The sequence below is a fragment of the Euprymna scolopes genome, chromosome 24 (genome assembly GCF_053919585.1).
Source record: "Euprymna scolopes isolate OS-2025 chromosome 24, ASM5391958v1, whole genome shotgun sequence".
Taxonomy (NCBI): Eukaryota; Metazoa; Mollusca; class Cephalopoda; order Sepiida; family Sepiolidae; genus Euprymna; species Euprymna scolopes.
The window spans coordinates 43,457,706-43,473,297 of NC_136505.1; the positions used below are offsets into that span (position 1 = coordinate 43,457,706).

Genomic DNA, 15,592 nt, shown 5'->3' on the forward strand with positions numbered 1-15,592 from the left:
AAAATAAAGTGGTCACTTAATCCAAAAGCACACCAAAATATATAAGTTATGACGGAATAATGGAATAAGTCTCGAGTCAAAGTCAGCAGAAAACGGACGGTGTTAAGTCAAAATAGCTTACGTATAGAATATATTTCCCGGTATTCCCGGGCAAAATTAAAAATAAAAGTCTTTTTATCTATAAAAAAAAAATTTCTATTAAGTATGAAAATATTTAAGGAAGTTGATTTTGATTTAGAATAATAATAATAATAATAATAATAATAATAATAATAATAATAATAATAATAATAATAATAATAACAACACTTCATAACAAATTTCAATAGTTACTGGCGGGAATTTCTCTGCCGGCGAAGTGTCAAAGAATATTTTGGACATGTAATATGTTTAATACGCCAACATTATTATTGCTAAAGAGGCTACTTTATTTATTATCTTATTAGTAAAAACGTCTTAAATTTGCTCAAAAGAACTCAATTTCATTAACTATTTTTATAATTCGCAATTTATGTTACAATTTCATTAAATAGTTTTATTAAAAAACTTTTAATATTTTCGAAATATTGTCAAACTATTTCGGTTAATATTTATATTTATTAAAAAATTGTTTTCGAATAAATCTTGATTTTCGAAATAGATTAAAAATATTGAATTACATTGAGTTTAAGTCAATTTTATTAAATATGTTGAAAATGAGAATAAATAATTTTTGTAAAAAATAAAATATTAAAAATACTAATTTTTGCGAAAAAAATCGTAGGAACTATTTTTCTTTTGTATTGAATTTTTTCCTTTATTAAACTAAAACCGGAAGTAATAAGAAGTATATTATATCCGGAAGCTATTATTCTCTAATATCGTTTCCTGTTGACTTCGAATCGAGACTTATTCCGTTATGCCGTTATGATATGGCTGAAATATCGTTATTGTTGATCAAATTAATGAAGATCCTGTCACTTCCGGTTTTACAAAATGACAACATCAATGTCGCCGTTAGCAGGAAGGCTTTCCGAATTTCGTTTCAGGGTTGTATTTTCGTCTACTTTCTCGTCTATGATTTGTGGTGACTTGGGAACATGATTTGCAACGACGGTACTTCCGGTTCTGGGAATCGACATTTCTCCCGTCTCTTCGCTTTGGACTTTGTTCTTCGAAACATCATTGGCCAAGCCAGTTACATCAGTAAGTGGCACTTCATCGAAACCTTCTTCCCCTAACTGGATTTCTTTGCTCTGAAATTTAAAAGAGTCAGAAAAATGATAAATAAACCGAGGTATATTAGTAAAAGAAAAATGATCTGTCTGTCTATCTGTCTATATGTCTGTCTGTCTGTCTGTCTGTCTCTCTCTCTCTCTATATATATATATATATATGTGTGTGTGTGTGTGTGTGTGTGTGTGTGTGTGTGTGTGTGTGTGTGTGTGTGTGTGTGTGTGGTTGTGTGTATGTGTGTGTGAAAATGTATATAAAAAAGAAAAGTATAAAAGTTTATAACTTTTCTTTATTCGTCTTCTATTGTTGACGTGCAGAAATAAAAAAAATATGAAAACTATTTAAAACGATTTTTTACAAGAACACAATTTCGACTGATTCTTCGGCCTTCGTCAGTGTAGTGAATCTATATATGTGAAACATGGATGTAATATGATAACTAGAGCTAGGACAACAGCATATTATTTTTATTCTTTTGACTCCCGAGTGTGTATCCGTTGATATCTTATATGCTTTTATGTAGAGTGATGTGGTTCTCAGTTGATTAATTGTGTCTGTGTAGGATATATACTCGAGAGTCAAAGCAGTGAAAAGAATATGCTGTTGTCACAGTCTTAATAATAACATTAGATGACAAAATATATTTTTCTGATTTATGTGATCATGCCCTTTTATTTTTATTTTATTTTTAAAGTTTAACTTTTATTTTTCTGAAGAGTCTGTGTTGGAAATGTTCAAAATTAACATAATAATTATATGATTGTCCCTGCGCTACGAAACACATAGTGTCAAAGTGGACGTTTACACGCGTGGAAATAAATAATTGGTAAGATGTATTTGGAATATACGATATATTCCGGCCTATAAGACGAGCCTTAAAGTTAATAAAAATCATCTTTAAAAACCAATATTTCAAAAGATACCGTGTGCTGCAATCTCTAGCCTAGGTTAAACAAACATGGTTTTGTAGTTTAGCAGTCATTTTATACAAGCGATACATGATAAATTTATTTTAAATTTGCTCCAATTTTTTTACCTCGTCTTATCTGACAGTTGCTTTATACGCCGAAATATACGGAGCTGTTTTGTCATATATATATATAGAGAGAGAGAAAATAAAAAAGGAACAAACCGTATTATGTGTTCACCAACGTTTCGTCTTTATTTCGAGACTTCCTCTGGGTGAATGAGATTAAGAAACCAAAAAATATACCAGTACAAAAAATATTTGAAAAAGTTTCCCGTGCACAGTGTGACGCAGTTCTATTTAAGAGAAACGGAAAAATTGATGTTGGAAATTCAAAAAGGAAGGGGGGCTGGCGCTGTTAAAGAGAAAGGAAATTTTAGTGACGTCATATAGTCGTTAATTTAATTTTAAAACTATGAACGCAAGTTTATATTCTTATTGGGAAAAAGATATATCTGTTGAAATTTAAATATAATAAGAATAATAATAAGAATATAAACTTGCGTTCATAGTTTTAAAATTAAATTAACGACTATATGACGTCACTAAAATTTCCTTTCTCTTTAACAGCGCCAGCCCCCCTTCCTTTTTGAATTTCCAACATCAATTTTTCCGTTTCTCTTAAATAGAACTGCGTCACACTGTGCACGTGAAACTTTTTCAAATATTTTTTGTACTGGTATATTTTTTGGTTTCTTAATCTCATTCACCCAGAGGAAGTCTCGAAATAAAGACGAAACGTTGGTGAACACATAATACGGTTTGTTCCTTTTTTATTTTCTCTATTTTGTCGGAATACTATTTCCATTATTTTCATCATATATATATATATATATATATATATATATATATATATATATATATATATATATATATATATATATGTGTGTGCGTGGGGGGGTGTATAAGTAAGGTGATTATTTAAACTAATGAAGCGATCACAATAACATAGCACATTATCTCTCCTTGTTTTATTTTACTTCAGTCGAAGTTCTTAGAAGTCAAGGGGCCCATAACCTGGGGCTAACGCTTAAAGTCTATATGAGATACATAGATATTCGAACGTTACATTTAAGTTCTTTATCGCACAAACACTAAGTTAGTACAGAAATTAAGAACATAATTTTCCTCTCCCCAATTAACTATTTTCATACGTTGTACTTTATCTTTCATTTGGGTCTCTTGGTCTTACTGGAGTCCAGAACAAGAATTTATCTAGTCTGGTGGAGTATCCAGCTTCGTGCTGTTACTTAAGGTAACATCACTTGGAGAAGGTGCACCATTCCTCGTAAAAGCTAATGTAATGAGCAGATTTAATTTGAGCAGCGAATACTATGTGATTTTGAATGTTTGGTCAGAGTTTACTTCTATGGAAAAAGTATCCTCATGCCAGGTTGTTCGGACAAACCCCTGTACAGAGAGACCTTAGATACTCGAGGATAGTGTCTAGTAGGCGTTCAAGTTCTCTCCAGTAGGCATTCAAGTTCTCTCCAGTAGGCATTCAAGTTCTCTCCAGTAAGCATTCCTTCGCAATAACTCTGTCAATGTTCAGTCTACAGACTCGAAATTTTATATACAGGCTACTGAGATTTGTGAAAATCATTGTGATCGGTTTTCTGACAGAAATTTGGCTGTTAAGGGGTCAAAGTTCAACGATTTGACGTTTGAGAATTCTACCAAACTCCTCCGACAATTTTGAATCTAAACACTTGAAATGTTAGATATAGGTTCCTTGGGCATGGATCTAACTTAATAACTCGATTTAGGCCCAAAACAATAAATTTTAAGGGGGCATAATATAATTAGAGTTGTAAAAAATTGACCGTTTTTTTTCTTTTTTTTTTTTCTTTTTTGCTCCGCATACACATCCAAACACCGGGGCAACGCCGGGCACCTATGCTAGTATATCTATAAAAGTGAACGTGTCTGTGTGTGTATCTGTGCGTCTGTGTACATTTCCCTTCGCAATAACTCTGTCGATTTTAAGTCTAAAGACTCGAAATTTGATATACAGGGTACTGAGATTTGGAGAAATCGATGTGATCGGTTTTCGGCCAGAAATTTGGCGATTAAAGGGTCAAATTTCAACGATTTACTCTTTGAAAACTCTACTAAACTCCTCCGATAATTTTGGATCTATGCACTTGAAATTTTAGATATAGGTTCCTTGGACATGGATCTAACTTAATAACTTGATTTGAGCCCAAAATAATGAATTTTAAGGGATCATAATAAGGGTCAAAGTTTTTAAAAAATTGACCTCTGCGGTCTCTTCCAAATTACTTAGACAATTTCTGGTTTAAATATTTGAAATTTTACATAAAGGGTATTCATGGATAGGGCAAGCTTTTTCATCAGTTTGGGTCTAAAATCTTTAGTTACCAATATATAAATGTATGTATGTATGTATGTCTGTTTGCATATCTGCCTTAAACTTTCAATAGAGGCGACAGATTTCACCAAGATCAGTATCGTTTTAAAGTTCGACCTTTCATACGACAAATATCGAAAAATTGGTTAAAAACATTAATATCTTCCCCTTCAGCTTTTCTACAGGGGGGGGGTCACTTTTTTCGCCGATATTTTTTAAAGTTATCCTCTCCTTTAGATTGTCTAGCCTTAATTTTTAAACATGACGCTTCCGGTTTAGCGGTGGTCGTAACAACATAAACGTTAGCTTTTATCCCGTTCTTTTCCTCCTTTGCGGTACGGGTTCGAGCCTGGCTTCCTACATCCACTTATTTTTTTATTTGCTCAACATACACATCCAAACACCAGGGCAACGCCGGGCTGAAATGCTAGTATATATATATATATATATATATATATATATATATATGTATATATATATATATATATATATATATATAGCGATTAAGCCACACTGAATATTCCGCCATATATATTTTATAACTTACTAACTCGCTCTACCTACGTATTGAGCGCTGTTGAAATAAACACTTAAAGTTTACGCATAAATTTATACTTTTGTATATTAATTTTATGTGAGTAAATGAAGTAGTTATCTATATATCTATAAAAGTGAACGTGTCTTTGTGTGTGTCTGTCTGTGTGTCTCTGTATATTTTCCTTCGCAATAACTGTTAATTTTTAGTCTACAGACTCGAAATTTGATATACAGCGTACTGAGATTTGGAAAAATCTATGTGATTGGTTTTCGGCCAGAAATTTGGCTGTTAAGGGGTCAAAGTTCAACGATTTGACTTTTGAGAACTCTACCAAACTCCTCCGACAATATTGGGTCTAAACACTTAAAATTTTAGATATAGGTTCCTTGGACATGGATCTAACTTTATAACTTGATTTGATCCCAAGACAATAAATTTTAAGGGGTTATAATAGGGGTCAAAATTTAAAAAAATTTAACCGCTTTTTTTTTTTTTTTGCTCAACATACACCTCCAAATACCCGGGCAACAGCGGGCACCCATGCTAGTATATCTATAAAAGTGAATGTGTCTGTGTGTCTGTCTGTGTGTCTGTGTATCTGTGTACATTTTCCTTCGCAATAACTCTGTTAATTTTTAGTCTACAGACTCGAAATTTGATACACAGAGTACTGTGGGGTCATAATAGGGGTCAAAGTTAAAAAAATTGACCGCTTTTTTTTTGCTCAACATACACCTCTAAATACCCTATGGAGTAGTAGTAGTAGTAGTAGCAGTAGTAGTAGTAAGTCTTTCTTTTAATTTCCATATAAATTGCGTTTAACACTTACAACTTCTTCGTACTGCCGCGAGTCGTTGGCCCTGAAAATATCACAAAAATCTCAATTAGAAAAACATATATCGCCACATTGGTATGGAATAACAATTCATTTTTTATTAAAATTTTATAAAAAGTTTTTTACAATTATTTTGAAAAAAACTTTCTGTTACATAATTTCAAAAGGCATGTAAAAAATTTTTTTTTTTAAACAAACAAATGATTAATAGACGGTCACAGGTTACATAATGGACGGTCCTGTATCAGATCCCGGTTACATTAGCTGGTGTTAATCTTAACGAGGGTCGAGGTAAGCGCTGTTTGAATTGGCAGAGAATTTAACAATTCACATGAAAGCTATCAGGAAAAGAGGTCTAAAGGTAAAAGAATGAGATTCGACAAGTCAAAATAGAATAAAAACAAAGAATCACCAGGTCATCATGCAGTACGTCAAGAATATTGGTGCTGACAGAGAAACGAAGATCAGGCTATAGGACGAGCGCCGGAGAGATTCCCAATAATACTGTAATAACTGAAAGGAAAACTTTGATAATCACCAAGAGCGTAAAATCCCTACCTTACATCTCTTTTTGCTGTGTCCATGTATTTATCTTTAATAAGATAATTAACTAATTAGTCAAGAGAACATGAGTCTTTCTCCTGTGTGGCGTATTTCGCTCTCGTAAAAGAAAACGAGCAAAAGTACTTAAGTACAAAGACTTTTTAGAAAATTAAAACATTACAGATATATGACAAATTATTCCCCTTTAATATGTTTCTTGAAGATTTTTTTTATTGCTGCCGCACTTCTTAGAACCCGTTTCTTCAATATTTAGGTGGATAGTTCAGTTTGTCGTGCAAGTATAAACTTTCACAGTAAAATGAGCAGTATTCTATTGACAGATAGGACAAAGATGTTCGTCATAGTAAGGATATATGATTTTCTTTCATTACATGGTTTTTATTCTGCAAAATGTCTAAAATTCAAGGCTTAAACTAAAACAGAACTGGTGACATTAAATTATATTGATTATCTTTTACATTTGGTAAGCCAGGGAGATTAATTTTTCCTTCAGCCCTCGCAACCACCAGAATCAACGACAGTGTTGGTCTTGTTCTCTATTGATTGAGGTACGGCCCTGTATAGCTTTAGGGGCCTACCTTCCCAGGCTTTGCCTTCTCATTATTTGAGAAAGAGATAGATTATTGCTAATCGCCTGAGCCGAATCTACCGAGAAATCTTTTGCATGCCAGGGTGCTCTTTCTCTAGAGCACTGACTTTTAAAACCAACCTTTCCGAACGTTGTACCACATCCTCCCGTCATGGTAGAGAGATGAATGCCCGTTAAGACCAGCTTCAATATTGTTAATACGAGAATAAGAGAGCAAAGTTATTAAACTTTATATATTTGAGGAAAATAATGAAATGAAAATGCTGCTCCAACAAGCCGCATAAGACCTGCGGTCCGCATGTTTTATACCTTTGATCTAAACACTGGTGGCGAAGCAATGCGACGCTGACAAACTATTTGTTCCCAGCACGACAATATCGACGACTCCCAACGCTGTTTCTGCAGCCTTCGTCTCAATCGTCTTCTCATCTCGTGCTTACCGCGTCGTAGTCTCTCACACATTGACAGCAAGCGAGAAGTGCACTGGCTCACAAGTATATAAACAAAATAAAACAAAATTCCAAAAGACACAGATTCAGCAAATATCAGCTGCGCCCTGGATGTGTGTGTGACACCATCGATCCACTGAACACTCAGGTCTGTTACAGAAAAAAGGGCTGTTCCTTTTTCCTGTAAGGAATAACATTAGATAAGTGGAAAATGAGATTATGATAGACTGAGATTCGAACTTTGTAAGCAAGGTTCAGAAAATGGAATGGTGGAATTTCGCATTGTTAATTTTCATATGAAATAGTTTAGATATGTTTGTATTGTAAAAAGAATTTAATTGTGCATTCTTTTATGGAAAGTGAATTGATAAGGTCAGCTAAAAAGATAATGAACAATACAATTTAAAAACATATTGAAAAATGAGTTAGGTTGAAAAATAGGTTAGTGAGAATTCTTTGTTGCAGAAGTGTGTTTTGGAAATGTATGTTTAAGCCACGTGAGTCGATCACGTTTTGAGACCAGACGTCTGACGTCATAGCAAAAATGAATTCTTAATATAGGAGCTAGAGTCGAAGATCAGGGCAGTCGAGTCCGGATCGAACAACCAGCAGAGTCGGTCGGACAAAGTTGACATGATCAGAGGAGAGTCCCTTTAGAAGCGAAGGGAGAACGGTTTAATCATGTAGTACAACTTTGAATTCCTTGATGTTATCATCATTCGACCGGTCGACCTGATAATAAAGAAGTTATCATCATGTTTTATAAAACTGTGTCGTGTCATCATTCAACAGCAAAAGGTAATGTGTGAAACATTTTTAATAACTTTGTATAACCCATCCTAAGTAATGTGTCCCTCCATCATAAGTAATAACTGTTCCCTCCTGTGTTAAAAGAACTAATCACCCTCTCTCCTCGCTATATGTGTTAAGAAGAAATACTCCAGAACTGTATAAATGTCTTCTATCTCTCCCTCATCACCATCGTATATATGCACCCGTCATCTTAAATATGACCCCAACATTATGCAAAAAGGTCCACATCTACATCTACTGTGAAGGCTGTGTGAATTAGTTGGTTTATCAATTCATTTCTCCATCTGCTTTGAGCCACAACCTGTTTCGACTGTATCCAACTCGCATCTGTCGTTAACTGTCGCAAACCCAATACTGTCCGCAAACCGCCCCAATTATCGTCAACTGTCACAAAACTAATTACCACTTCTAAACCTGACTCTAAAATATAATGACTTTTTGTTCCAAACCATCGCCACATTTTGAACAACTTATTTGGGTTTATTTCGTTTTTCTTTTGTGACCCCCCCCCCTCATTGTTCTTCTGATGAACTTATACTTTTTTCGTCAGATTTCTTTTTTTTTTTCTTTCTCCCCTACTTCCTATCAGGGAGCGGGGATTACGAAAGTGTCATACGACGTTTACCATACAACAAGATTGCAGAAGACTGTGAGCGTTCTATTAGAATGTATACTACATAAATGTGCATTATCTACAGAGAATTGAAATTATATTTAATTTCAATTGGTATGGTAAAATTTAAATGTTTAAATATATCCAAATGGTTTATCCAGGTAACTATTTCATAATTAAGAATTAATAAGAAACATAAATAAAATGATGTTTTAAAAACAACAAATAACAATGAGAGAAAACCATTACTCACCATTTTTTAATCCATGTGTCTAAAATAGAAAAAAAAATAAACGTAATAATAAAGCATTATATTACCATATAACAAGATTGCAGAAGACGTTGAGCCTTCTGTTAGAATGTATATTACATATATGTGCATTATCTTACAGAAAATTGAAATTACATTTAATTTCAATTCATATGGTTAAATTTAAATGGTTTGTCTATACAACTATTTAAACTATTTTAAATGATAAGTAAATGTAACTATTTCATAATTAAAAATAAATAAGAAACAGAAATAAAATGTTTAAAAAGAAAAAAGAAAAGTTATAATAAAGCATTGCATTAAAATTACATAAAATCACGTATTTTCATATCGTTCAGTGATTAAATATTTTTTTTGTCCGGTAATAACCGCGTTATTGGTATCTTACTGTAGAAATGGCAAACTTGAATGATAATGGCTTAGTCTTAAACTCGTCACATTCTTTTCGTGTTCAATTACATTGGAAGAAAAATTTAATGTTCAGCATTTTCATATCTTCGAATATTTATTCTTGGTGTTTAGTTTTCTTTTTGCGGCATATCAATTCTTTGACTGCTTCAACTATATTGGAAGAAACTCTTGACGTTAAAGCTGTTTATATCTTCAAATATTTTTTCATGGTGTTTAGTTTTTTGTTTTCTTTTAAGGCATATCAATTTTTTACGGGTGCAGTTGTATTGGAAGAAAGTTTTGATCTGCAAGCTGTTTATATCTTCAAATATTTACTTATGATGTTTAGTTTGATTGTTTTGGTCTACGACATGTCAATACTTTTACGGGTTCAGTTATATTGGGATACTTTTTCTTTGCATTAATTATTTCAGGCATTTCATGAACCCTCTCCTTGTCACATTCTACAACAATGTTTAATATTTAAAAGACAAGTTTAATTTTTCGAAGACAAACAAAACATGGAAGGCGAAATCCCTGCAGGCTTTTGAGCTTGCATTAAAAAAAAAATGAGAATTAGATACCAAAGGTGATATGATCGGCGCCGATAGCGAAACACCTAAATGTCTGTTTCCACATCCGGTATTTTCTTTTTGTTATAAGTTAATAAACTATATAAAAGACTGTATAACTAATCAGTTTAGATATTACATTTTACTTGGATACATTCCGGATAAACAAACTTACTAAATTTTTTTTTTTTTTTTTTTTTTTACACAGTGATCATCACTTATCAAGGCCCGGAAGCCACTCAGGGATAAGGGTTATTGCAAGTACAGTACGTTAGTGTGGAGATTTGATGAAGTGTTTACTTAAGGGGGCGGTTCATTAGGAATTTGTTAACATTGGACTTGAAGACATCCAAGTTGTAGTCCGGTGGGAAGCAGGCAGACGGAACAGAGTTCCACAGGCGTGCAGTTCTAAGAAAGAAGCTTTGTTCATGGAATCCGCGTTTTGATTTAGGCACAGATATAGAGTGGGGGAAATTTTTCACAGTGGATTCAGCTAGACGGGTATTTTTCGTGAAAGATTGGCGAGGAGGGACCAGAGATTGGAGTTCAGACGAGCACTTGCCATGGAAATAACGATAAAACAAGGATAGGCTCGCAACGTCTCCTCTGTGGGAGAGAGGTTGCAGGGTAGAGAAAAGGGCATCCCCCACTAAGCCACGAAGTCTATTTTGTACTCTGTCAAGGCAGGATAGGCTGTTTTTAGCAGCTCCTGCCCAGATATGGCAACAGTATTCCATCCTTGGACGTACTTGGCTTTTATATAGATAGAAATACTAAATTCTGAAATGATGTTATATTATTTCCATTTTAAATTGTTTGCTTTTCTTTGTTTTACGATTTCCGCCCGGGTGTTACCATATTTGGATGTCTGAAAATATCAGCTCTCTGATGTATATGCACCAAATATTAATACTACTGTTTTATCCTTTCCCTTTGCAAACCTCAATCATATTCTGCAATTCCAAAAGCAAAACGTTTTTTTTTACAAAACAACCAAACCAAACACCATGAATAAATATTTGAAGATAGAAACAACTTGAAACATCAAAACTTTCTTCCAATATAACTGAACACGAAAATAATTGATATGCCGTAAAATAAAACAACCAAACTAAACACTATAAAATAAATACTTGAAAATATAAAAGGTTTGAAGTATAAAAAACGTCTTCCGTTATAGCTAAACCTAAAAAGAATTGATATGCCGTAAAACAAAACAACTAAACTAAAAATACTGAATAAATATTTAAGGCTATGAACAGTTTGAACATTAAAACTTTCTTCCAATATAATTGAACCCGTAAAAGAATTGATCTGCCGTAAAACACAGGAATAATGAGTTGAAGATATGAACAGTTTGAAGCAGAAAATAAATTTCTTCCAATATAATTAAGCCTGAGAAGAATAAATATGCCGTACAACCAGACAACCAAACTAAACACCATGAAAACATATTTGAATATATAAATAGTTTGAACATCAAAACTTTCTTCCAATATAACTGAACCCGTAAAAGTATTGACATGCCGTAGACCAAAACAATCAAACTAAACACCATAAGTAAATATTTGAAGATATAAACAGCTTGCAGATCAAAACTTTCTTCCAATATAACTGCACTCGTAAAAAATTGATATGCCTTAAAAGAAAACAAAAAACTAAACACCATGAAAAAATATTTGAAGATATAAACAGCTTTAACATCAAGAGTTTCTTCCAATATAGTTGAAGCAGTCAAAGAATTGATATGCCGCAAAAAGAAAACTAAACACCAAGAATAAATATTCGAAGATATAAAAAGGCTGAACATTAAATTTTTCTTCCAATGTAACTAAACACGAAAAGAATTGATATGCCGAAAAAGAAACAAAAAAAAATAAAATAAACATCATGAAAAAATATTCGAAGAAATAAACAGCTTGACCATTAAAACTTGCTTCAAATATAGCTGTACGCGAAAAAACTGAATATGCCATAAACAAAACCAAGCTAAACACGTACCACCTGACGAAGGCCAGAGGAATAGTTGGCCGAAACGTCGCGAAACAACAACTAATAAAGATGTGAATAATAGTCCGCAATAAAATAGATTAATATAAATAATACTCATCTCAATAATGAATTCCAATTAAAAAAAATATACAAGCTAAACACCATGAATAAATATTTGAAGATAATAAAAGTTTGAATCATAAAAAAACATTCTTCCAATATAACTGAACATGAAAAGAATTAATATGCCGCAAAAATATCTAAACACTATGAATAAATATTCGAAGATATAAAAAGATTGAACATTAAAACTTGTTTCCAAGTGCGAAAAAAATTGATATGCCGTAAAACAAAGCGACTACACTAAATATCACGAATAAATATTATATTTATCTGCTGACCAGCTTTCTGCTGACTACAATATAAGCGGATTAAAGTTCAATGTAAAAAAAAATTCTTGTTGAGCCGTCCTTTTAGGCAAATTCTACTTAAATTGCACGACTGTTACTACACTGTAGTTCCGGTGATCACCGTACACTCATTAACCCTTACACACAAGTTGCCTTCGGACCTTGATAAATAACTAGTCTTCCTTGTAAACGAAAATAAATATTAAAAAGTTGCAGCAACATTTTTCTGTTTCAAAATTCTAATGTGAATTAATTAAACAAAGTTTATGGTTTTACACTTTCCGAATTTTGTAACAATTTAAGTTCAAATTAAATTGCAGCTATGTTATTTTATTTATTACTTAAATAACACTGCTTATTATTAACGTTTTATAACTCTTCTGGGAGCAGGGTTAGGGTTAACACCTAACTGAATAAGTCCCGACCTAAGTAATAAAACAACTTTTAGGCAAATTGTACTTGCATTCATCATCATAATCCTTTTCTAGAGTGATACATTAATTCCAATCCTTCTGGGCTCTCTCGGTGGGGCATTAGAATACGCCGACTGCCCCCCTGCAGAGGGTAAAAGTCCCTCAATAGGGGTCCTGGATATGACCTTAAACTATATCCAGTGGTGAGGCCCTAGCTTGTGGGCTTTGGGGAGTGTGGAGCCACCTTTTAATTACCATTGCTCCCAGGTCCACTCTGACCCGGAGTGGTAGTACCAACTATGGGTTAAATAGAAACCGACGTGAAAACAACAAATATATTCTATTAAAAAAAATTTTCTTCAAAATCTTTGGATTCGGCATTAAATAACCCGAAAAGGGTTGATATGCCGTAAAACAAAAACAACCAACTAACCAACCAATGCTTCTGACAATTAGATGTTTTTTTGTGTGTTTTTTTCTTAGAACAATTTAACCTTGGCTTCAAAATACAATCAAGTTTTTTTTATATCACTTTTTCAATGGTGGTAATTATTTTTCCTGAAACATTTTTTATTGCCTGCAAATACGCAGTAGTCACTGGACAGATTCCAGAGTTCAACAGAAAGATTCACAAGTTCGACAAGATATATCTGAAGAAAGTCGGAGGTTACAGTGGCCAAGAAATCCAAATAGTATAAAATTAATAATTTTACCTGCGAAGGTATAACTAATGTTAAGTTTGGGCAAAATAAGATAGAATCTCAGAATGAACGTAAACGGCCACCAACAGGTGCTATGTAAACAAATAATACATAAATATTCGTTGGTTGTCTAATGCACTAATTTGGTGGCAAAGAGATTATCGATTTGTTTCTTGTGATTTAGAAGCATTACTTGAAACAATATTAATAAGAATAAAACTAGTACTGCAGAATAAAGGAAGCCACATTATAAAATTTATAAATATTTAAATGTTTTTAGTTTTGTTATTATTTTAATTATCATTTTAATATGATATAGCAAAAATAATTGGAATTATCATTTTAATATGATATAGCAAAAATAATTGTAATTATCATTTTAATATTGTATAGCAAAAATAATTGTAATTATCATTTTAATATGATATAGCAAAAATAATTTAATTATCATTTTAATATGATATAGCAAAAATAATTGTAATTATCATTTTAACATGATATAGCAAAAATAATTTTAATTGTCATTTTAATATGGTATAGCAAAAATAATTTTAATTATCATTTTAATATGATATAGCAAAAATAATTTTAATTATCATTTTAATATGGTATAGCAAAAATAATTTTAATTATCATTTTAATATGGTATAGCAAAAATAATTTTAATTATCATTTTAATATAGTATAGCAAAGATAATTGTAATTATCATTTTAATATGGTATAGCAAAAATAATTGTAATTATCATTTTAATATGGTATAGCAAAAATAATTTTAATTGTCATTTTAATATGGTATAGCAAAAATAATTGTAATTATCATTTTAATATGGTATAGCAAAAATAATTGTAATTATCATTTTAATATGATATAGCAAAAATAATTGTAATTATCATTTTAATATGATATAGCAAAAATAATTGTAATTATCATTTTAATATGGTATAACAAAAATAATTTTAATTATCATTTTAATATGATATAGCAAAAATAATTTTACTTATCATTTTAATATGATATAGCAAAAATAATTTTAATTATCATTTTAATATGGTATAGCAAAAATAATTTTAATTATCATTTTAATATAATATAGCAAAAATAATTTTAATTAACATTTTAATATGGTATAGCAAAAATAATTTTAATTATCATTTTAATATGGTATAGAAAAAATAATTGTAATTATCATTTTAATATGATATAGCAAAAATAATTTATAGCAAAAATAATTTTAATTATCATTTTAATATGATATAGCAAAAATAATTGTAATTATCATTTTAATACGGTATAGCAAAAATAATTAAAATTATCATTTTAATATGGTATAGCAAAAATAATTTTAATCATCAGTTTAATATGATATAGCAAAAATAATTTTAATTATCATTTTTATATTGTATAGCAAAAATAAGTTTAATTATCATTTTAATATGGTATAGCAAAAATAATTTTAATTTTCATTTTAATATGATATAGCAAAATTAATTTTAATAATCATTTTAATATGATATAGCAAAAATAATTTTAATTATCATTTTAATATAGTATAGCAAAAATAATTTTAATTATCATTTTAATATGATATAGCAAAAATAATTTATAGAAAAAATAATTTTAATTATCATTTTATATGGTATAGCAAAAATAATTGTAATTATCATTTTTATATGATATAGCAAAAATAATTGTAATTATCATTTTAATATGATATAGCAAAAATAATTGTAATTATCATTTTAATATGGTATAGCAAAAATAATTTTAATTATCATTTTAATATGATATAGCAAAAATATTTTTAATTATCATTTTTATATTGTATAGCAAAAATAAGTTTAATTATCATTTTAATATGATATTGCAAAAATAATTGTAATTATCATT

At 31.0% G+C, this 15,592-nt stretch overlaps 1 protein-coding gene across 3 annotated transcripts in view; it reads right to left on the bottom strand.

The window, feature by feature from the left end:
- Positions 1-769: 769 nt before the first annotated feature.
- LOC145246677 (uncharacterized) overlaps positions 770-15,592 on the bottom strand; it is a 205,707-nt gene continuing 190,884 nt past the window's right edge. For all 3 annotated transcript variants that reach the window (XM_080108390.1, XM_080108391.1, XM_080108392.1), the window contains exons 4-6: positions 9,208-9,226; positions 5,921-5,951; positions 770-1,235 (exon numbers count right to left, since the gene is read on the bottom strand). In XM_080108390.1, coding sequence (XP_079964516.1) covers positions 969-1,235; positions 5,921-5,951; positions 9,208-9,226 — 317 coding nt within the window. In that variant the 3' untranslated portion in view covers positions 770-968. The remainder of the gene's footprint in view (positions 1,236-5,920; positions 5,952-9,207; positions 9,227-15,592) is intronic.